Below are 25214 nucleotides of genomic sequence, written 5' to 3' on the forward strand. Positions count from 1 at the left end.
GAAAGGATTTCTGATGATGAAAAATGGTGCTGACATGGGCATAAGATGGCCATCACAAATACAGCTTAGAAACCAGAAGAATTTCTAACCCTCAGTGTGGTGGTAGTCAACAAGAATAGTGAAGCCACAAAATCCTATTAGTTTTTAGATTAAGTTTACCAGTTTGGAACCTCACTTATATAAAGAGTTAAGGCCTCTGACAGTAGTGACCTGAACAATGTGACCCACAAAACCTCTTCTAGTTCAGCATCTTATGCCACCTTGAGTAAAAACAAAACTTCTTTCAAAGCTCTTCTTGATTATCCAATATGAGGTATCACTGGCTGTTCGTGTACTCTGTACATACAAAAATCCATTAATGGGGTTGTAAGCAACAGGTTAGGCTTGTTTTGCCTCCATTTAGTGCGAGCACATTGTTAGTGAGCTCAGCTCATTTGTATTGGTGGAAATCTAATAGTGGGATACCTTCTGGAGAAAGTCTGCCTGAAACACTGCTCCTTTGCCATACTTCACCACCGCTCTTCAGAAAAATCTGAAATTACGGTGTCAAATAATTGACTGTAGAATTTCAAAGACTCCCCCCCCCCCATTTTTTTTTTTATTTTTTTTTTAGCAAAACTCATATGAGATGTCTGGAAACTGGAGTTGTTAGCCCCAACCAAGGAATTTATTCATGTGGATAGCATGTCTATATGCTTCCATCAGCATGGCTGCCTTTATGTGTCATTCATGGCACACAGGGAGAGGAAGGAGCTCTTGTTAAACAAGCTGATTGAGTTTTTATGCAATCAGGCCCTTCTTGAGGCATTCATGGATTTATAGGTGTAGAGTAAAACCTATACACTGATAGCAAGACAGTTATTGAATAAATATTTTACTGATATTAACAGTAACTTAAATCTTACAAGGCCATCTTGTTTCTTGCTGAAAAGCAAAATGCCACAAGGGGAAAATTACTCTCCAGCGTGCAGAACAGAAAAAATCTCAAGACAGTATGTGAAATACAAAGACCCGTTTTGATATAATAAAAATAAAAAATAACAAAATTAACTGCAGAGGAAATCTGTCAGAGTGAGAAGCCCCCAACAAATGAATCAATGGAATGTGCCATGCAGATGGAGAAGCCTAGCTTCTCTAACCCTCTTAATAATGCTGTTTAGGTGAACACGAGAAACATTCTTTCCATTGAGTTATCTGTATTTTCCAGCACTGCCTGCAAAGCCTATTGAGAGTAGCCAGCTGTTCATATTTTATCTCAATGTGACACTGATGAAACCAAAATGGCACTTAGCACTGTGTAAGTGTGGGAAAAGCTTAGCTGCTGTGAAGAGGCAGAACAGGTGCACTGTATCTATGCATTCAATGCACAGAAGATTTTAGAAATTGCATTGACAAACTTTTATTTATTAACATTAGTTTTATCCAAGTGGGTGTGACTTTTAACTTTGTGATATTAGGAGAGAACTAGAGATTACAGCCACACCTGAGCTGGACTGGGAAAATTGTGTCTCATGTTCTGTGGCAATGCCAGGTCTGGAGAACCTGAGAAGACAGAAGACAAAAAGTGCTCCAAGCATGGAACAGACCCTTATAATTACTATCTAAAAAGATAATAAAAAAATAGAGATTGAAAGTCATTCAAATAGATTATCTCAAAATTTGTTTGTGTGAGGGAAGAACATGATTTATACAGGATATCAATATAAGAAGTAGACATGCATACATGTTCTTTTCAAGATAAATTATCACAAACCACAAAGTCTATTTTTGAACATTGACAATTCCCCATTTAAGACTTAGAAAATATGAATGGTGTTTCTATAGGTGTTCTTCTTTTGTTCCCCTTTCTGATGCAAACTGTCAAACTTCATTAAGTAAAAAACAAAAACATAATTAGTTTGAGCATCTGTTATGTAACAAGAATATTCAAAACAAAAACATACTGTCAGGTTTGGGGGCATGGACTCTGTCTTACATTTATACAGATATTTATTTATCTGGCTTACACTTCTAGAGGGCAGAACTTGGCTGAGGAAAATGATTTTATAGCTTTGGGATGTGATTAGTAGCAGTAAGAGACTGTGTGCGTATGTGTGTGCACATGCTCTATTAGCACTGATAAGATCAGAATTAGAAATTAGAAATAACACAGTTTCACATTTTATATTGTATGTTCCAATGAAACAAACTTAATGAGAACTGTGTTTTTCCTTCAAATTACTCTAGGCCTGATTTTCTCTTGCATTTACTTGCTGTCTGCAAACCTGAGTCACACAACCTTTACAATGTTATCAGCTGGCTGTTTACACAATAACAATATGGCAAAGCTAAGATTTGGCCCCAAGATGGCAGATAGCCAGGTAGGTCACAGGTGAAATGCAAAGCAGGTTTGTTTAAAGAAGTCTGAATGGAGAGGAGAATGCAATCCAGCATCGAAATGCCAGCTCCTTGAAATGTTTAACCTCTGGCTTTGTTACACAGCTGGTGTGTTAACTTTGTAACAGAGTTTTTTCTTCACAGCACTTAGTAAATGCATGTGTTTGCAGCTGGGGAAGAAAAACAGATTGAATGTTAGTGGGCTTCCATGTGAAGGGAATACAAACTGCAGGGTTTTCTAAAACTTGATCGTGGTGGCTTATCTAATCATAAAAATATGGAAATATGCAGTTCTGTCCACCTTCATTGTACAGCATCTAGCTGAGAATTTCAGAAAACCTGGCCTTTCCCCTTAAAATTTTATTTTGGTAAAGCTGGAAATAGACTGTTTCCGTGCAATAAAAAGCTCTGCAAGATGCCTCGTATAAGCTGAGGCAATACATTAGTAATTTTAAAATCTGTTTTCAGACGGGATTTCCAAATGCCTCAGCACCATCATAACATAAATATGAACTGAACATATTGGAAGAGAAAAATTTTCAGTTTTGTCTAGAAATAACTGTTTTGGTCAGAGAACAAAAACTCTTCAGCTATACTCAATTACAGTAGCTTCAAGGTATTAATCTATATGTTCAAATATTTTATTTCATGTTTTTCATCTTTATGTTTCTATCAAAGACTTGCTTAATTAGTTGTTAATAAAATCTGAATTGCAATTTCCTTGCATTCCTATGCCAAGTCTGGCAACGTACTGGAACCAGGGAAAGCAACATCCGCATGTAAATACTTGGCCAGAAACACACAGAAGCCTTTGAATGCCAAACTGTCTGGTTACAGCAAACAGTTGTAAATGCAGGAAGTGAGATCAAATGATACTTCACACTCTATCAAATAAGACAGGCTTACCCTTCAATATGTACTTCATTAAATAATAGTCACTTGCTTGGTTTTCACTGTTTCATTTTTTAATTTCCTTTCAAGGATATCTGGCATTGTTCTAGCACCTGTGCCTTGAGAATCAGAGATATGTGTAGTGCTTTTCTCTTACTATGTCCCCATGAAATAAGGTCCAATCTCAATTGCCTGAAGATACAGGCAGATAACACTCATATAGGTGAGCTCCACCTATTTACAGCCCCAGCATAACCAAACACAGACCTTGAATTTCAAGTTAAGGTTGTCCAAAAGAAAGCTGTTGCTAAAGTTAAGTGACCTTAACTTTAACCAGAACAGAGCTATTATCCAAATGAATTAGTTCAATTTAAAGTCCTTATTTCTAAATATAAGTTCCTTAAGCTGCACATCTAAATCCGTATATAGATATATAGGTGCTTAATTATTCAGATATGGTGAATACGGGCAGAACCCAGGAACAAAGTGTCAAGCTTTATTCTGAAAGAAGTGCTGCATCTAACTCACACAAGGCTTGCTCATGCACAGAGTAATCGCAAAAGAGAATGGGTCACAAGCAAACGGCCTCAAAGACAAAAAAAAAAAAAAAAAAAGGAAGAAAGAAAAGAAACTGAAACCTTCTCTGTATGTATTATGACAGTTCATGAGTTCATGGGAACTGGCTAAGACAGCTGCACTCTGTGGCAAACACCAGGAGCACTGCCAGAAGAACTGCGCCAGCTGCAGGTCTCCCACCTCACTTTTTGTTGACAGCAGCTCATCTTCTTTCCCTACTATTGGAGGAGTTCCCATAAAGTGAAGGTCCACATCACACAAGATATTACCAGTTGCTTTTGTGAAATATCTCTGTCTGAGCCATGAGTGCTATCTTTGACCATATAGGAGAGCTAGAACTGAAAAGCAGAATTTTGAGTTTAAAGATCTAGCCACATATCTGGTAAATCCAAGCTAGTAAATTTGTAGCGGCAGCAGGATGTAGTAGGAGAATTTAATATTTCTTTACCTCTTCTGTCTGTATAATGGAATTTAAGCTTCCTTTGTGTGCTAAGAAAACATGGTGAAAACCATAGCTGCCAGCTTCCCTCTCACGGAGGAGGATTATTAATTGTTCACTGAAGGAGAAAAAAACAACAATGGTAACAACCACAGAGATAGGGCACTGACTGCCTCCCCTCTCAGCTGGAGGGGGTCATGTGAAGATAAAGACCAAACTTGGAGAAGAATTAAATGGAGGTGGGGGAAACAGGGAGGGCAGTGAAGCGCATACTGGCTGAGGGGCAATGCTTCACTGCTAGAAGTAATTCAGCTTGATATTTCACTTACCACTCTAACCTTTTAGCCACACCCTACGGAGCACTACAGGCTGACTTCAGCTGCAGTTTCATGGCTCTGTAGCTTATGTTCATCCCCCTCCGCCTTGCAATGAGGGATCTTACCTAAAGTACATAATGCATCCAGAGCTTAAAGCAAGTACATCTCTCTTCCTAAGATATATTACCATTTATGCAAATCCTCCACAACCAAACATACAGGTTCTTTAAATTTGCCAAAATACAGGGATGCTTCTTATTTCCTCCTCTGCTTATACCCATATGAACATACATAGGTTTTATTTAGACAAACATTTGTCTAAACAAAGTGCTCAGCCTTTTCTCTGTAGGACACAGAGCATTTAGAAAACATTCAAATCAGGCCTTCCCTTTCACTGTGGGAGAAGTGGCTTGCATAGGTGGCAGGATCGACTGACAGCTGCTTGGCAGCTGTGTGCCTGTGTGGTTATGATTGTGTTGTTGGGAAGAAAGAATATATGGCTATATTTGTAGATCTTCAGGGGCATAAAGAGATAGTGAAAGGAATGATAAGTTGAAGCAATGAAATCATTCTAAGAACAGTGAAGAGTGCTGTCATTTTTATCTTGTGGGAATGTGAAAGGTTTACATCCCACACTCGCATGCCTTCCCCTCCCCTCTGACAGGTTCATGGTTATAGTGGAATGCACCTGTAGGAGGATCTGCTTGTAGCAGAGGGGCAACCCCAAGTAGATGCACCAACAGTGAGCTCTCAGCATCAAGGCAGATACCTTGAACTGGTCTCTGAAACAGACAAGGAACCAGGAGAGACAACAGAGCACTGAGATGCCATAACCATCAAGGTCTTCATGTCTAAGAAGGGGAGAAGCTCCATTTTGTTCTGGTCTTATATTTTAGAGAGTATATAATATCTAGGTAAAAGGGGCAGGATTTTAGGATGTTAACCAAGGGCTAGAGAATCAGGTGTAATTTCCTGTCCAGCATATTGACTATATGATCACCCACAAAGTAAGTATGTAAATATTAAAAAAAAGGAGAAAAATCAGCTTGTTTGATTAGTTATTTACATGTCTGTTAGCACCTATGCTTTTAGTAGTAAAATAGTTTTGCTACACATGGCTGCAGGTTTCTTTGGGCAACTGCACACTTTTCTCATCTGTAAGCACTCATGCTGTTTGGGATTGTCAAAGTAAGAATTTGTGCTTGTAAGTCTACTGAGGCTCCTCGGCAAATTGAACACCTGCTAAAAAGCAGAGCAGTTATGGCTGTTTCACACAGTGGCTTCATCCTTTTCACAATGGCTCAATAGGTGATGATAGTGAGCCCAGAAAGTGAGCTGGCTTTACAACTACTGTGCTGAGAATGCAATGAGGTACTGCATTTCTAGCCCTTCTACCAGCCTATAGGATTATTCCCCAAAGGGACATTTTTATGTCATAAGCGACTGATCTTCAGAGATACAGCTTTTGTACTCCAAAGCCTGAGTGGGATAAGACAGGCTTGTGTAGTAATTGCATGAGGAAGACCTAGGGATTACCCTTTGCTGTCACTGCATCAGAAGAAATGCTGCACCCTTTTATTGCCGGATTATTATGGATTTCTAGAAATCATCTTCCAAAGAACACCTGAAGATCTCTCCAATTCTCTTGCTTATAACCCCCAAACCACTTTCACAGCTCTGTTCTTCAGCCACATCAACAGCTTCTCTGCTTAAGTGACCACAGAATTTTCTGCTGGGTAATGTGAGACCACTGTGCTGTCTGCACTGGTGGGTCTTGTTACACAGTGAGCAAGAGATTGGCAGTGCCAAGCAGTTTATAGGACAGTGCAGTCAATTGTTATCAGCAGGAAGACTCTTCACAATTTTTCTAAACTCTATTTTAAGGTACACAATGACTGATACTAAATAGTCCAGCACTATCAATGTGCTAAAAGCAATCCTCTAGAAGGCTCTCACTCTAAGAAAAGAGTAAAGTGGCTCACTATACAATAAAAGTGGGAAAGGTTGGTCCTAAAATATTTCAAAACTACACTGGGAGAAAAACCTTGCAAATTTAATTCAATCTAAGTAATTCTCTTTATTTCAATTAGACAAGGATTTCACTAATATAGCCTATTAGTATTTAATGGACACCGATAGCTTTAAGAAATAAGCTGGCGGTGAAGTCTTTATCTTGTTAAGAAAAAAAAAAGAACGTTTATTTTGAAAATACATACAAATAATAAATAGATATGTTATCTTACCTATAGAACTTTTCAAGGGAAGTCTTCCATTTTAAGAATATAGTACCAAATCAAGTTACAGTTTGTTACCTGTCCATCTGTCCCAATGGTGCCTCCACAATCTGTGAGGAGCTCCGACATGTCATAGTAGCTAACGAACTCCCATAAACAGGCTTCTAGATTCAAATTTCGGTAGAAGCGTAAGGTATTGAATCCTCTAATTGTTGGGCTGTACTGGTAGGGAATGGTATCTCCAATCACATCTGGATTCTTGGTAGCATCAGTCAGGAAACCATGGTGGGTCTTCACTTCTGTGTAATCCAACAAGTTGGAGCACTTATGGTTTCCAACTCTAGTTCCATCAGGGCTAAGTGTCAGCTCAAAATTGGAGAGCTCTCTTGTAGAAATAACAGGCAGCATGCCTAAAAAACATTAATTTATAGAACTATCACTATATTTCAGTGGTCAGAGTTGGTTAATCTAGCCCCAAACTCTCAAACACCAAAGATCTTACAAAGTACTTCTGTATTTGGAACACACACTAATAAATGTACTTCAGAATTCAAAGAATGATGATATGCTGTGTATGAGAATATTATATCTTTGTATATGAAATACCAAAGAGAATATTTCTAAATCTCCAACATATTTCTCATTCAGAATTTTGAGTGAATTTTACAGAAGCATGTAGTAATTATATGTTTATTTTTATTTTTATTTTTATTTTAATAATGTCTTTTTGGTATGAGCTTTGAAGGAATTTTACTAATTGTAGGTCTAGCCCAATTTACGTAAACCATGAAATTAATATGAAAACACTTAATCATTACATCAAAGACTATGAATCAATATGGTGTCTTATGCACCTTGTTGCAAACTTGTACATTCATGACACTTTTCTCTGTTCCATGTGTTAAAAGATTACATCATGATTTTAGCTATCTAAAATAATATGACTGATAAATTAGCTCAAATAATAGCATGTTGTACAACTTCTCTTGACTCCACAGCTGACTTTATCATACCATCGATATGTGGCATCGTGACTGTCAGTTTGATGAGGTTGGCATAAGCTGGATCCTCTGGGCCAGTATAGCGCAATTTGGCAGAGAATGGTTCTGCTCCAACTACTCCTGACATACGAGGTTGACAAAGACCTAATGAAAAAAAAAGAGAAAGTAACTTTAAGTCCAGAGGAAATAATCCATACTTTCCCTTGTATTAATTTTAGACACATTTTTTTTCCAAACATACATGTTTCCAAAACAAGGAGAATTTTCTGGAATGACAGGTAAATGTTTTGGGCAGCATTTATCAGAGAGTCAAACAGGAATTTATGCAAAAGAATTAAAACAGAGATCATTCATGATCAATTGGATTACATTTCCAGAACCTTGTGATAACTCTGCATCTGAAAATTTTTAGTTGCATATTGCAACCATACATGCAGAGTGTCAGGTACCACCATACAAAGGTCCTCAGAGGCATATGAGTATTCCTTCCTTCCCCACATAAATAGCTTTATGGAGGATACCTGATCAGTATTCAGCTGCTTTTGGCATAGAATTTGAGTGTGGACATATTCATGACTTCACAGGACTCTATAAACTTCCCGTTCCATTACTGACCAAGAAGTAGAATAACAGTGTCATAAACTAATTTTAGTTAGAAATGATCTCTAGAAATACTGTGCCCAAAATGGAGCCAGCTTCAAAGACAGATCGGGTTGCTCAGGGCCTTTTTCAGTAGATTTTTAATTTCTCCAATGCTGTAGAATCTGCAACTTTTGTCAGCCCATTCCAGGCTTCGTTCAACCTGTTCCAGTGTCCTGGTTTGTAGGACCAACAGATTAAGTTTGCAATTGTATGATCAGAGATAAATGAAACTTCCAGACCATGTTGTATACGATCTTCAAAACTGTTGACTTTTACATCATAAGTTAGATAAGATGCTGGAAGTAATAGATGCAGGACAGTTCACTGTTGGGCCCATGCTAATTAGCTCTGCTAATTTGTTCTGTGTAATCCAAGCCATGCATTATAAGCCAGACTGTTTTACATAACCAAACTAGCTCATGCAGCACAAGGTTGTCTGTCTTTAAAATCACTACACTGCATCGTGTAGACAATACCCTTAGACAGAGTCTTTTTTAGCATGTAGGATTCCTGATAATGCAAAGAGAGGTGACTTTAACCTACAGATGAAAAGTGAAATAAATGAAGGAATTAAATAGCAATTCCATTCATTAAGCTCCCTAAACCCCTAATTTAGGAGAAAATAAAATGTTTTAACTAAAATATTTAGTTGGAAATGACAGGGAAATTAAAATGATATTACAAATGAACACTCATGTAGTTTATTATCTACTGTAGAATCTTACAGTAAACAGAGGACTTATTACAGCTACAAAAGCAGTAGAGATGACACAAAGAATACGTAGGGCCTGCAGAGAGGTAATAAAATACTGTGATTCGTAATTGACCTTGATTATCGACAATTAAGCACTCACCAGATTCTACAGTAAAAAAAGTATCTGAGATTTCTATGACAAAACAGCATATGCTATCAGACTACTCATGTCCTTATCAGTTCCACATCTCTGCTTCACAACCTTATTTAGTACAAGTTTCATGGAAAGTGCTGGCTGGACAAAGGAGGTAGATGACAGTACCTCTGCTGGCTGAGAGGACGCAGCATTAATTCAATATTTATTAGGTATCAGAGAATCAGATAGAGAGAGACAAAGAGAGTATTAAAGAAAGAAGGTTGAATATTATGAATATATCAACCACAGGAAAAGTTTGTCTAGGTCCTGTTACTGGGCACCGGTCGTTTTAGTCCTTAATCAAGGAATAAACTAATTCTCAGGTGTCCAGTAAGGCTTGAATGCCAAATGAAGCTTTTCTTCTGTCTAGGCATTCAAAGTAGTGCTCCCATGTGGATTCTCCAATGTCTAATAGGAAATGAGATGTACTGCAAGATTACTACAGTTGAATTCAAAAGAAAACAAAACCCAGGTTTCATGGATTACAGTGCCTGTTCTTCAGAATATAAAAATTCATTAAGTGAATAAATATTTAAAGGTTACTAGCAAAGATGAAAACCATTTCCTTCTATGCATATATATATATATATTTTTGCTATGCTAAGATACTTTTTGCATTGCTTCTACAAACAACAAAAGAAAAGGTGAGGCTGTATTGTTAAAACACCTTATCATGCAATTTGATTTTGTTAGGTTGGAATTTGGGATCCAGAAGTGTCCTAGGGATTTTGCAATAGTGATGATATCTTACCTTCTGATGTGCTTATAGTTACAATAGGGCTCGTAAGTTCAAGACCCTCATTTCCATCTGAATTCACAGCACGAGCAGCACACTGAACACGAGAGCCAGCTTGAAAGTAAATGGAGTCGAGTGTGATCATCTTGGAGGAGGTAAAGAAGGTATCAAAGTCGACCTCCTTCATAGGACTAGTCACACCATCAGGACCAGTGGGTGCACTCACAAGCCACCGGTATTGTGTCAAGGTGTTATTGATGTTCTCACTGGCACATATTGAACCAGTCTTATCAAAGTCTTCATATTTAGGATTGCAAGCCTGAAGAACAAGGCAGATATATAACAATTTATTTGCTTCATGAGAAAGGAATTTTAATTTATCAAGAGTCACAAAACTCAGCAACATGGAACTGATAACCTCAGTAAATCTCTTGAGTAATTAACTTATTTTGACAGTGATGCTTTTAGCACTGTTAAGGTAGATTAAAAGGCAGACCTAACTATGCTTACTGAAATAGCAAACTATTATTTTATATTACAGTTTATGGGTGAAAACTTAACACCGTTATGAAAGCTCAAACTACACTTCCACCTACTACTTTAACTTGAATGTCATCCTAATTCTGCAAATACAGATGGACCAAAAACTTCCTCAATGCATATGAATATTAATGACAACCTTTTTATTGCAAAATTATGATGAAAGAAACTTGTAGTATTCCAACAAACAGTATTGATTTTTCAGCTTGTGACACTTACTGAAAACAATAGCTCATTAGTTATCTCCAGTGCTTTTAACCTTACAAATTATTTTAACCTTACAAATTATTGTTTTAATTTAATGTAATTTATTTTAAGGTAAATAGGAAAGTAGGATGATACAATGGTAGACATTGTGCAAGTATAAAATTTGTTCTTAGTGAGGAAAAAGTGAAACATCTTTCTATGCTTTTTGTCCCCCTGAAAATTGATTTGCTATCCAGACAAATTATACTAGCTTTTAGTACAGTCCTAGCTTAAATGCATGTGTGACTCACAACAATGTGATTGATAATGACTGTCTAAAATTCAACTGCTCCTTTAAACAAAATCCATATGCTTATTTTGATCCATCTTTCCACAGAGATACTCACTGTAATACAGATGACAGGATAGCCAGCTACAGGACTTGTTCTGTCTTTGGCTCTAGAAGTATCATCATATATCAAAAGGGATGCAACTTGAGGGACGGAGGGAAAGGTGACATCTGCCATGCTGTTCATTTCTTCAATATAAACAATGGCCTTGGCTGCCTGATAATGAAAAGGCAGAAAAAGTTATCTGTGAACTTTTAAGCAAATAAGAGAATTCAAGCTGGACCTTGAGAAGAAAAAAAAGATCATTCCTAGCTTTTGAAACACTCTCAAGGTAAGTTCTAAAACCTCAGCTGGATGAGTTATTGTGAAAGGGTCAAGGCATTGCAAAGTATATTGCAGACTATAAAACCAAGAGCTAAAATGTTTTTATTATTATTATTATTTTCCAGAACACTGAGGATAGCAGACCATTTAACCTCTTATGCCACAGCTTTTTTGAATCACTTCAGTATTCCGGTAGAAATCTGATGTACACTGTTGTTCTTCAACTGCCTGGTGAAAACATGGTGTTTGACATCAGCAAAAGTGTCTGTTGACAGCAATCTCTGCTGTCTGGCTGCCTGGAGTCAGACTATGTAGGTGATACAGATGAAGGGACTAAAGAGTTAGAACACTTTTTGCAGAATCAGTGGAATATGTTGTTTATATTAAAAGCATGTATGATATAATGCTAACTAACAAGAATGTGTGGCTACTTTACTTCACATAGCAATAACATAGCTTTGACAGCGGAAGTTATATTTCACCTGACTGCTCTTTTTACAGCATAGGGGATATATTTTATTGCTGGCCAGTGTTTCCAAGAGGACATCAGGTTTTAGGGACAATTTGAAGAAGAGAATGTATCTGGAAAGATGTCTTGAAGACTTCTGTTCCATAGGCTCTTTTCTCTATATTCCCATGAACCTTACTGCCATGGCAAAAAAAACAAAACAAAAACGTTTTGGGTAGCTGCTACAATGTCACCCGGAATGATCCTCTTTGACTTCTAAACTACAAGCCAAGATGGCATGTATAAATATTAAAAGAAGAATAAAGCTATAAAGCAGAATGCAAGAAGGTCTTTTTACCAGATTTTGCTGTTGAGGACTTTGCATCAGTTTGTTACCTGTATTTCAGCGACCATGTTCTCATCAGGCCTCAGGTGAACAGTGAAGGCTTCTCTCATCTCCCTAACTCCATCATAGAGAACTTCAATTTCCACAACGTGCTGTGTTTCGCCCTCCTTAAACTCAATTTCTAAAAACATAATGAGACACCTGAAAATAAATCTGATGTTCATAACAAACAGTAATTTTAGGTCCAGCCATGAGAGACAGCAGTTAATACCTGATTTTCAAATTAAAGAGGTTTATGGTCCCTTAAACCCACAGATGTCCCCAAACCTATGTAGAAATCCCGCAGATTATGGATCTTTCTCAAAGGCTTTTGGGCAGAGACACAGAGCCTTTTGTTCTGCAGTAGCACATTTCCCTTCAAATCTTTGCTCCCATGCACTGTTGGTGCACAGCACAGAGAGGGGAAGGAAGATATAAGGTAATGCTTATAAAGTTCCAGGGACACCTTATAGTGGCCTTCCAGTAACCAAGGGTTGCCTATAGCAAAGTTGGGGAGGGACTCTCTGTCAGGAGTGTGGTGACAGAACAAGGAGTAATGGCTTTAAACTTAAAAAAGGGTAGATTTAGATTAGAGATCAGGAAGAAATTCTTTACTGTGAGGATGATGAGGCACTGGCACAGGTTGCCCAGCAAAATTGTGGATACTCCATCCTTGGGAGTGTTCAAGGACAGGTTGGATGGAGCTTTGAGCAACCTGGTCTAGTGGGAGGTGTCCCTGCTCATGTCAGGGGGTTGGAATCACATGATCTTTGAGGTCCCTTCCAATCCAAATCATTTTATGACATTAAAAATTCCTGTGGCTTTCGGGAGGAATGAGTAAGACACTGAAATGATGGAGACAAAGTGACTAGAGTTAGCAAGATCTAGGCTGATAATTTTCTCATTGCTCATGATTTTTCTCTGCATATTTCGGTAGTGGTACATGCCTCTCCTGTGGAATTTGGAGATGGCTCGATGTTGTTGCTGGATATTCAGAAATAAGTCCTATCCTTCAGCTGGGTTGGACACCAAAATAGCTTATCCAAAACTGTGAAAACACTCCAGCAATGAAAGATTGGTCTTAAAACACAGATTAGTATCATGTATTATCATAAACTTTAAAAGACCAAAAATCTGCAGTACTATGAACTCTATTAATCATTCACCAAACCACGTGGGTGGGTTACTAACAGAAAGAAGTTTATCAGCTAAGAAATTTCTCATTCTCTTTCACAGCTTCTCTCCTCATTCATCACTATTAAGGAGCAGTGAGCAGTGAACCACAGAGGTTTAGGAAGAAAGATTAATTATTATGAAAGTTGAACAATAAACAGAAGATATTCATTCCTAGATTGAGCAATAAGCCATTAACTTATTGAGTTGCTTGAAACAACTCCACAATCATATCCTATAATAGATGTTACTTTGCAAATGTTCCTAAGATGGCACTCACACTTCTTCCCCAGTTACTCAGCTACAGATGTTTTTAAAAGAGTGGCAATTATTTTGTAAATATCTCCACGGATATCTAGCTTCCCAAGAGCAATTTGATAGTTGCTTACCACATGGGACCACATCCATATTGAATCACGAATAGTATCCTATGAAGTTATTTCACCCTTCAAGCATTATACTATAATGTTAATAATAATAGCTAATAATCATAGAATCATAAAAATAACAATCCTAAAAAGAGTAGGATGTATCCGAGTGACCTTACCTTCTGATATAGGATGATAGTCTTCTCCAGAAGTAGCAGATCCATCCTTTGTATGAACTCTCACAACAGAAATCTTGGAAGTGTCTCCCAGACGAAGCACTGGGATTTTTACAACTGCTACTTGTCTTGTGTCCTTTGGTTCACTCACACTAAATTTGGTCTCACCAAACTTAATAATAGCTTCTGTAATTAGAGTAAAAATATGTTTAGAACACACCAGCGGGCTTCCAAAATGCAATAATAACAAAATAATTTCTTACTGTCTGCATCATCCTGAATCTTTATCAGGGTCTCATTTTGTTCACCAACAGAGGCACCAAAGGAAGAATCACTTCTTGGAGTGCCAAGAACCAGACGTAGTTCTTCATCTTCTTCATGGAAAGTATCATCCGTAAGCACCAGAGTGCAAGGTTTCTCAGTTTCACCTGCAATCATTCTGAAGGTAATATCATGCAGTACTTAGGTGTTCTTTGCTCTATTACAGCACTTTTCTTCAAGCTCAAGGAACAGCGGGATGCTTCTGCTGGCCAAGGCATCCACCACACTATCTTGACACCATACAAGTTAATGAATGACAACAATAATAGAGAAAGCAGAAGGAGTATTCATTACATGTGTATGGAAGATCACTCTTTAAATGGAATCCTCTGTTTTGAGATTTCTCTAAGTTTATATTTGTTTATATTTGGTATATCTGCGTCACATGTATTCTTCCTCCTGGTTTATCTTCATACTCCTTTTCAGTGACCTCCACACTGTGTGAAATACACAGTGTGTATTTCAAAATTAAATTCTTGCACAAGGAAATAGAGCAATCAAAACTTTCATTATACTAACAATAATTTTGTCCTGTAGTTTTTGAATTTCCAGAATTACAGACATTTTTGAGGTAGCTTCCAATATTGTGCACCTTTGCTTTTATTGTTCAGTTTTAACGTCTTTAAAACTCCCACTGGTCCAAATGACAATGAGTATCTCTTTAAAAATTCTCTGGAGCTGCAAAATGCTCAATTTGAGTACTCACAAACCCACGTGTCTAAGCTTACCAGATGTTCTGATATTCCGGGAATAAGGCTTTGTCTTAAGCCTTCTACAAGAACACCAAGAGTTGTAACTGGTATGCAGGCTATCTGGCTCCCAGCATCAGACTCAGTGGGCTCATCAATAGGAGAACGATTTTTACATCCCCGACAAAAGGAAAAGCACAGGATGTGAGAGAGATGAGGCCAATTTACAAATTGCATGAAAAAGTTATCAAGGTTTATCAAGATGAAAAACCAGATTAGGATGCTGACTGCCTTCATTTTCTGAGCTGTTTTTACCCCTACAGAAAATAAATTATCCAGTCAGAGAAAAAAGGAAATACAGAATATTCATCTGGCTCATTGTTTCAAGGGAAGCATGAATAAATACTGTACTGAAACTGCTGCATTGTAAAGAGGCTTAAGTAGCTTATGGAAACAAGATATGATGTTACATGATCTCTTTACTACTTCTCTTCATTGAGAAATAGCAGGGTGACACTCAAAAGAGAAGGAAAAACTCACTTCCTGGGGGGCCCAAATCCATCAATCCTAACAAGTTGGACAAGTTTCCTGGTTTCACAGAAGCAATGGCAAAGGCACAAAGTACATGCCAGCACTAACAGCCGAGGTCCTTTCTAAATAAATGTCTGAATAACTCACTTTTCTAAAAAGTTAAGATACATGAAATATGAAGCTTGTCATTCCTGTGATAAGGGCATACAGAGGATTTCATACTGATGACAGAACTTGTTTAAGGCTTGTAAAAAATATGTGTGTAGACCTAGAAGACTAGAAGTCTAAACTGTCTTCTGTACAAATAGAGGGAATCAAGCAGTATTTTTTCAAGGTAATAACACCTGATTTATCTGTTTCATATCTGATGTGAGATATTAAGCATGTCAACCTGGCGAACTAGCATAGGAAAGCCTCCCTAAAATAAATAAATAAATAAATAGATCTCAAACACAAATAAGAGAGTTATATCCCAGTTGAAAGGTCTACTACTCATTTCAGTGCAAGTCAAGTGTATTTACCAGAAATCTGTCTAATGAATAGCAGAGCTTCTGAAGTTTCCTGTAGGACAGCAGGTCTGTGCTTTTGTCACTGTATTACTCTGAACCTGCTTTTGCTATAGTAGATCAAAAAGACCCTCATGCTTGATCTACACATGGATATGTCCCTTTGGTCCCTATTGATGATCCCTCTAGATCAGAAGTGACACAAAAAGAGACTATTAACATCATTTGTGTGCACTCTACCCACTGTGTATGGAAAGATTTTGGTTTTCCAGAGTAGCCTTTTTGGCATTACTTTATAAGACACTTAAAATTAAATAGAACAAAACAAAACAAAGTAAAACAAAGCAGTAGACTAGAGGCTTCTAAAATATGATCAAGAGCTTACCAGGAAGGAAGGTAACGATGGAACTGTCAGTATTAGGACGCTCCTCAAAGTCAATCATTACCTGAGCTGAACCTTGCCTTGTATAGCATCTCACAGTGGATGTGTATCGGATATCCCCACTCCTGTATATCATGGCAGAAATCTGTCCATCATTTTCATTGCCTACATATAAAGATTCTTTAAACTGCATCTTAGGCACTAGGCAGAAAAACATAAAAAGCACGTGTAAAGTATAATTGCAGAAGGTAACACATCTTTGCCCCACTACTTCAAATTTTGTTGTGCTATATTGCACCAGCAGCTATTGCATAAGCAGCTAGCCAGCAACTGACATAACAAACTCAAAGGTGTAGATTCATTGGCTTTGTGTGATACATAAGGACAAGTGCTATTCGTGCATTGCAGTCATCCGTCTCTTGTAAAAATGTGAAAAGGACAAGAAATCTACTCACAATCAGACACTGAATCATTAATGAAGATGGTTGCCTTGCTGGGTTCTCCAAGGGCAGCATTCATAGGCATCCTTAGCACAAGCTCAAACTTCTCAGTTCCTTCTAACACCGGCTGTCCAAGGTCATCCAGAATTACCACACGAAACGTCTGCATACTGACGCCAGGGGCAAAATCCAAATTACGACTGATGCCTACATAATCTACTCCAGCTACCAGTGGGAAAGGGATTAAAAAATATCAAATTAATAAATAGCATTAAGTGTAATTAAAAATAAAAATATCTAACATATCTAACTTTGGGCAGTTAATTTTAGGTAAATATATATTTTTCTTTAAATGTAATTTTAATATTTGCCAAACATTGGCAGTCACATAAAGCAAAAATATCTCTTGACCATCTAAGCTGGACTATACAATTTAACATGCAGATATTATGTCATTTTTTGTTTAGTGATACAAGTGTGATACTCCTGATACAATTAGGATTGAATCTGCTCTCTTGTAAACCAAAAGTTATTCCAATAAAATCAATAAAGTTTGTTGGAAGTAAGAAAGTAAGCATACAGCTTTGAGAAAGACTCTGGAGATGAAGCAGTCTTTTGGAAAGAAATTTTGTATTATTCTATAATGAAGTTGGCAGTTTTGAGACTAATGTAAACAGGGAAGGAAAAAGGTCAGTGAGCTAAATGTAAGGAAGAAGTGTTATTCAGAGGAGAATGCGCTGTTCAAAACAAAAATGAATAGAAACCAGAAGAATCAAATTCTGCCCAGCCCATGTCAGGTTGGTGTTTGGCACCTTCCACAGTTAAAGACAGACTGACATGGTTTGGCTTGCTTTTATGTTTTGTTTTGTTTTGTTTTCATAGAATCATGGAATTGTTGAGGTTGGAAGAGACCCTCAAGAACATCAAGTCCAACCATTGTTTAGTTCTAAGCAAAGCAAGCCAACCCATAACAAACCAATGAGAAGGAATGAAACAAAACAAGATCCTGACTAAAACATGACACTGTATATAAAAACAGAGCATTAATGGTGTCTAGGGCTTTAGTAAAAGACTGAGTTTTTAAGTTCATTTTTAGGATGACTAAGTGGCAGCAGAGTTGTAGACTCAAAGCTTTGTGGGGAACAGTTTCATTGAAATTACAATGGGGTTTGGAAATACTCTAACATTTGTATTTGTATGTACTCTAACATTTGATTCTGCAAAGTTCTGTCAAATCATCATTGAATTACACTGCTGTAGCAATCCTCTTGCTGTACAGGATACTAGATAATTTCTCACTGTCTACAGTAAGAGGAGCAAAGTCTGTGCTCTGCCAGGGGTTAAAAGTCTGTGCCCAGAGTACGCTGTTGTGGCAACAATAAACTGCCTTTGTAGGACAGTGTTTTATATGAATATTTGAAGAGATTTCTGTCAGTGTTGGACCTCATGGTTGCTCCTGTTTCAGTTTCTTGCAGAGCAAACTCTGTGAGTACCTAATTTGTTCTAAGAAGAAAGATCTAATAGAAAGACATAAATTTCAGCTTATGGAGCTGAATCTATATCAGGTGAGACCAAATGTACTAGCATTTGTTGTTGAGATGTATTATGAAACTATACCAAAACAATAACTTACCTTCTGCAGTTATTGGTTCAGATTTGCGAGACCTTACTGTAACAGAGGCAGCTTTAGACAGATCGGTTCCAGTCCTCCAGACACGTACCTCAACATAGCCAGCACTCTCGTCAACATAGTACTCATCATTTCCAAAGTAGAATGCTGGTTCTAGTGAAAAAAGAATAATATCTTCTATCAGTGTTCCTTAACTTTATCTTGAAGGTAACCAAGGAGAATAACATTAGAGAATGGAGAGACCTTCACTCTTTTCAGTAACTGAAAAAAAAAAAAAGAAAAAAAAAAAAAGCCTTTGTTTTAAGCTTTAGTCTTTTTCTTATGTACTTTTAGCTTAATTTAAAGTATTGGTTTGCCCATTTTGGGGTGGCAATTGTTATATCAGCACTGTGCTCTTTTTCTTGCCTCCTACACTTCCAATTTTGTATGGCAGAAGGTAGGATTTTGTGTGCAAAAACAAATGCATTATCTCATTAAACTTACTTGATCTGGGTCCTGTGCACAAGCCAGAAAATTCCTTGCATTTTTCACGTTGGTGCAAACAGAAAAAGGTGAATATAGATAATGAAAGCTTAACTAGAATGTTCTCACAGATTCCTGTTTTTAAACCCAACTAAAACATGATATATAACTGGAGCTGCTTTTGGAAATGTTTTCCAGCTAACCAAAGGGGCAATGCTTAATTTTAGTTCCCCCACATCTAACATTTAAAACAAAATCAATCTTATTCCATGTAGACTGGAATGTGAATAGTCTTTTATCTTAATATTTAAGTTCCAGAGTTTATAAAGAAAGAAGAGCAAAAAGCAAAGGAGATTAAGCTTTATCCCACTTAACAGACATATTTTTTTATCTTCATTTTTCCTCCCTTCTTCAACTTTTCCACCCACAGCAATTTTACAAAGTAAACAGGATTGAAAACATAGACCAACTGCATCCTGGATATAGCTCCCCTTTGCTAGACTCTCCATTTCTGTTTCAAACATATAAAAGTAATGGCACACACAGCCAGTGCCTCAGCTTTTCTGTTGCACAACAGAAACCTCACCCACCTTCCCCAATGTTTGGGATGTAGTTTGAAGACCTACACAAATTCTCCTTCTATCTCATAATTTTGTTACCCTGCTTAGTGGGAATTTGTTATAAACATAAGATTACAATACCACAAATTTGCTTGAAAACACTATACAGCATATGGCCAACTAGATTTGAGTTGACAGAGATCATAGCAACTTAACCAGTGCTCTATCAGTGGCACTATGACACACATTTCCCCTTCATAAGGCATAGAACAACAGGATAAATTCAAATGAAATGACAGGAAAAGTTTATGGATCTACAGAGCTATGCCAAGCATACAGAAAAGGTACAGGTTACCCAAAGGAGGAGAAACAAAATCTTATTAATGGTAAGGGAAAATCTGGCCCATCACTTCCTTGACTCAGTTAAATTTCCCTATTATAAGCATGTTGCAAAATCTGTGACTTCTATTACAGCATAACAAACACTTTGGAACTGAGAAACCTACTTCTGCCTACAACTGAGCTCAATAAAATTAAATATTGTGAATATATTTTGTCATAAAAGTTTTGGAGAGGCCTATCAGATAATCAGAGAGAAAAAATACCAAAGTTTTTCTGAAGTACTTGAGGACAATCTGACTGACTACACAGCATACAACAACAATTTCCTCTGTGATATATTGCTTATTTCTTTTTATAGAAAAGTGAATAATGTAGGATAGGATTTTAATTAAAACTAACCAGAAATAATATAAAGCAGTTACTAAATTGTTAATAAGCCAGAGCTTAATCTGAGAAGGCAACAGTTCCTAAGTATTTTGTAATTGCAAATGAGAATTAAATTAGAAATTTTGAAGAAAATAATATTTTCTTTTGATTGCAAGATTTTTCCTGTATTTCACAAACAACAAAATAAATGATCAGAAACCAAGCAAACAAACAAAATCCTTAATAGTCCACATTAGTGAAAACAAATGCAACTGCCTCTCGACTTATCTGGGAAAACTAAAACCACGAGTTGCAACAAATTGATGGCACTAAATGTATTTACTGAATGATAGTGCAGATTCATCGACTTGCTTGAGCATTATCAAGGTCATCAACCTTTGCAGGATGAAAGACAAACTTGACAAATGTCTAGTTTTGGCAAATGAAAAGGCTTTCATTTCCACTTCAAACTTTTTATTCAGAATGATGTGTATTCAACAGTGTGTGTGTTTGTACACAAAGACACACACACACATTGATCTTACACTATTTGCCTGTAGATTGGATTGTCAGTGATTGCATTTATATTTGGGACTGTGAAGCTCTCATCTGAAACATTTTGAATACTTAGGTGAATAGAATACACTCTCTGGATCTTCCTCTGTAACTGTTATTAACTTTGATGAGAGTTCTGTTTACAGGGATATTTCAGACATACACTGACCTGTAATTCTCAAGATGGACAAAGACTCATCCAACCTCTAGAGATTCAAAAATACAAGACACCTACTAAGATCAAAGTTATGAATATGCTAACAGTTGAAAAAAGTACTTAAAATATCATCACATCTAATACGTGTCATGTTTTACACAGATATTTTTAAAGATTAGTACATTTGAGTCTATTAATCCTCTTCGTTCTATAAGGATGTCCTGGTAGTTCCGGATTTGATCTAGACTCAGCCCCACTTCATTTTAAGCACTTAAGTGAGAGGTACTCATGTTCACAGCCTTCCTGCTCTCAGTTTTCAAGGACAAAGGCAATTCCAGAAGGTTTTCCAGCATAATAAGCATACAGGAGAAGTGGAATGGAACACCCACCACAGTGAGTACAACCTGAGATCTAGAAGCATTCCCTTCTACTCATTGATTATTCAGGAAGCCTACATGACCTAATTCAAACCAGATGGTTTTTTATTTATTTTATTGTTATCCTAATGATTTTTTTTACTGCTTCTGAAAAAGAATCCCTGTGCACTGTTTATTCATGTAGTCACAGACAAACATAAAAATGCCTAAATCCTACATTAGCTAGCCTTGTATTCCAGTGTGTTTTTCACACTTTTTGAGGCATGTATCTTCAATAAAAGACACATTCTGTATGGTTACTCATCCTAGGAAACAAATCCTTACAAATGTTTTGAAAGCTCATTTCCTGTAAGCTGTGTTAGTAGCTCCCCAGGGGAAGTAGCAAAGCCAAGCTACTAACAGGGAAAGCATTGTATTTCTCAGGTCATGGCTGGAAAACACTCTGCTCAATGACTGGGGCTCACTTACAGCAGATCTTTAATCTGGTAATCACTCTGTGGAGAGACCACTGCAAATTTAATGGTTCCTCTTTCGGAAATAAGAGGAGTTTTTTAAAGAGTTTTTTTTTTTGTTGTTCAGACCCACAGATTTCAACGGCATGAAGTTACAATAATCAGAGGAGAAAGGTTAGGAGCTTTAATCCCAGGTTTCTTGAACAGAAATGAAATCTTTGTCTTGCCTTTGTACTTAGACAGTCAGGAGCATATATCAACTACAGCACTAGGCAGTAATCAAACAGGAAAACAAACACACTTCTCACACTGTCAGAAATGGTTCTATCAAAAAATCAATGAGATAGCATGAAAATGTTTGTTTTCAAGGGAGCTTTTGTTTTTAAAATAATATCTTTACAAGCTACTTTAGATCAACATAGTAGAAGAGTATAGTGTTTGCAAGATATGCAAAGTGCCACAATCCATTTGGGTTTCCAGTGCAAATAATATGGAACACAGTGTAGGTGGGAAAAAAAATAGAAAAGGACACTCTTTTGTGCTGACACCAGCATAAGCCTCAATACTGAAGAGATTTTCAGTGATCGGTATTTTCAGTGAGATACATATATTCCCAGGAAGACAGAAGTAACAGAAACAAAACAAAACAAAACAAAAACCAGGACCTGCAACTCTGCCATATAGATATTGAAGGTAGGAGAAGAAGTTGTTAAAGCTGAACACGTGCTTGTTCTTTTCTGGTGGTGTTAAACCTCTTCTCTCTAAAAACTTTTTCCTTTTGGTTTCCATGCCCAGTACAAACAAGGCAACAATTTGAACATTATGAGTTTCCAGAGCTATTAGAAATCTATAGTGGTAATACTGAAGCTGCAAAACAATGCCTTGTAAACTAACCAGCTTGTTCTGGTGCAGTCTAGACATCCTAGTGAGTTCAAAAGAATGAGCCCTGTTTGCTGACACAGATAATTAGCTTAGACCTAACAACACACAAACAGGGCCACATTTCCTCTGGACTTGATCTGGTTCAACCCAGATAATCCACATGCCGCTAGACAATGCAAACTTGCATTTCAGTATCACAGTTAGCATTAATAGATGGAGCTGTGGTTAGTCTGTATTTAACATGGGAGACTCCACCCTTCAGAATGTGAAGTAGGTGAGCTGCAATAGATTAGTTAAGAGTTCCATTAGCTTGCAGAAGAAATGTCCATTTACTGTTTAATAGAAGTAAAGATTAACCTCTGCAGTCTCTCCCATATATTCATGTTAATGGCAGCAAAAGAAAAGCTTAGAAGAACTGTTCATTTTAAACAGTTTATATTATTATATTATGAAAGAGGACTTCAACATCTGAAACTTGGTAGCACCACTCTACAGCTATTTACACATACTTGAAGCTGTGCAAGCAACTGAGCTTGCATTTAGCACAATGAATTTAATTTGCCAAGTCATTTATTTTTGTGGAATGCTGTAGAAGCAGGGGTCAAGATTACAGTCAAAGCTCAATTCTTGATCAGGTACCTACTGTGCAAATGCCAATAGCTTTTTATTTGATGTGGTCAAAACAGATTATTTTTCAAACTCAGATGTTGTAATCTTAACAACTTTCATCCTCTTAGCACTGTTGTCATAACTATTGTAATCAAAAAGTAAATTCACCTCAGAATCAAAATTACCAGTCACAGACAAATTTCCACAAACATTATCTCAAGGGAGTAAAGTCTGCATTTCCATTTGTCTCAACAGACCATTTCTGCCAGCACCTTAGAATATTTTTTAAAGGATGCTCAAAACATTATAATATGTAAAATGAAAAACTTCAATGAAGGCAAGCTTTACCAGATCCAGTTCTATTTTCCAAGACAAACACATGGATTTTTTTAATCCACAAAGATAATACCATACATTGACTATACTGTTTCATTCATGAATTACTCTCATTTTATGCAACTTAATCCAGTAATTCCAGCGGTGTGTATGAAGATCAATAGCTGCTATGAACAACATTATATATATTATTCATTTTTAATTAATTTATTATATATGCTATTTAATTGTAGCAAACATGAACTTTCTGTAACCAGGTTTCAGTTTTTCTACACACAGTACCATCACAAGACTGCCTTATTGCCTTAGGAGGCGTGGAATCCACATCTAATCCCCCTGCCACATGAATGAGTTAAAGACAAGTGTGAGCACAGAAGCACAGTGGAGGAAGTAGACTACAGCACTAGCTGCAGGACTGAGGGCTGCAGAAAGGTGCCTATAGCGATATGGCATCTCTGGTCACATACTTTTTACTTTTCTTGGCAGTCCCACATGGGCTGCAAGGACATTCTTCAGCATACTTTGCAGCTGGAAGAACTGAGCTAATTCTGATTTTCCTTGATGTCAAGTTGCAATTGTAATGGTTCAGTAACAATTAGATGAGCTAGAGTATATCTGAATCGGGGAAAATAAGTACATCTGAGATTGTTAAGATATACCACAGCTCAGCTCTTTCAACATGTGCACCTTTAACCTGAAGATGAAAATTTCAATAATTATTTAACTACTGTGTACAAGATAGTAATGAACAGTCTTAAGCTGTCTCTCAGCTATAACTGGCACTCCAGAAGAAAGGCTTACTATTGCAAGTGACCTTCTCTTGGAAGCAATGAATTTACCTTGAGAGAAACACTTACCTTTCCGAAATACTGGAATTCATATGTATGGGAAAAATTTAATAGTAGTAGAAGTATTGTTACGATCTTTGCATACATCACCTACAGGCCTTGATATCAGGACTTTGGGGACACACCCAAGAGTGACTGTATTGACTGCAGCAACCGTCTGACTTTTACATACGTTTTTTTCTACTATTAGACCTCCTACAGAGCACGAAACCAATTCAGATTCTTCTACATGTTGTATTTTCAAAAAGAGAGATTATTTTTGTATAAGAGGTCTGGGAAATGGTATCACTAACAAACTCTTGGTAAACTGATGCAACAGAGACAGGCAGATAAATGGGAAGGCTTGGCAGTAGTATTTAAATATGCCACACACAAGGTACCTCACAGGTAGGCCAAGCGAGAAGGAGCTCAGAGTCTGTGATTCTTATGTGAGATGACAAATAAGGACTCCTATAAACTGAAATGGAAGAAGCCAAGCAGCATTTTAGAAATCAACTTAGAGAGGTACAGTATGTAGCCATTTATAAATGTTTTTCATATTTTAATCGAGTAATTAGTTTACTTCTGGGCCTTGCAGAAAAAACAAGCTGTAAGAAGGGTTTGAGTGTAACAAGTATATTTACAAAAAAGAGGTCTTACAAGAAGAGTATTTTGAATTTTGTTCTTCCAAGGCATGTTCCCACACCTACACTCATATCAACAAACATAACCACAAAA

General features: G+C 37.1%; 1 protein-coding gene across 1 annotated transcript in view; it reads right to left on the reverse strand.

Annotated features, from left to right (window-relative positions):
* FREM2 (FRAS1 related extracellular matrix 2) overlaps window positions 1-25214 on the reverse strand; it is a 125576-nt gene that overhangs the window by 17253 nt on the left and 83109 nt on the right. The window contains exons 7-16 of the mRNA XM_035323965.1: window positions 18555-18704; window positions 16937-17146; window positions 16485-16682; window positions 14316-14480; window positions 14056-14238; window positions 12347-12477; window positions 11236-11394; window positions 10118-10421; window positions 7847-7978; window positions 6912-7243 (exon numbers count right to left, since the gene is read on the reverse strand). Of these exons, the coding sequence (XP_035179856.1) occupies window positions 6912-7243; window positions 7847-7978; window positions 10118-10421; window positions 11236-11394; window positions 12347-12477; window positions 14056-14238; window positions 14316-14480; window positions 16485-16682; window positions 16937-17146; window positions 18555-18704 (1964 nt within the window). The remainder of the gene's footprint in view (window positions 1-6911; window positions 7244-7846; window positions 7979-10117; window positions 10422-11235; window positions 11395-12346; window positions 12478-14055; window positions 14239-14315; window positions 14481-16484; window positions 16683-16936; window positions 17147-18554; window positions 18705-25214) is intronic.

Source organism: Oxyura jamaicensis, chromosome 1 (assembly GCF_011077185.1).
Source record: "Oxyura jamaicensis isolate SHBP4307 breed ruddy duck chromosome 1, BPBGC_Ojam_1.0, whole genome shotgun sequence".
NCBI classification, from domain to species: domain Eukaryota; kingdom Metazoa; phylum Chordata; class Aves; order Anseriformes; family Anatidae; genus Oxyura; species Oxyura jamaicensis.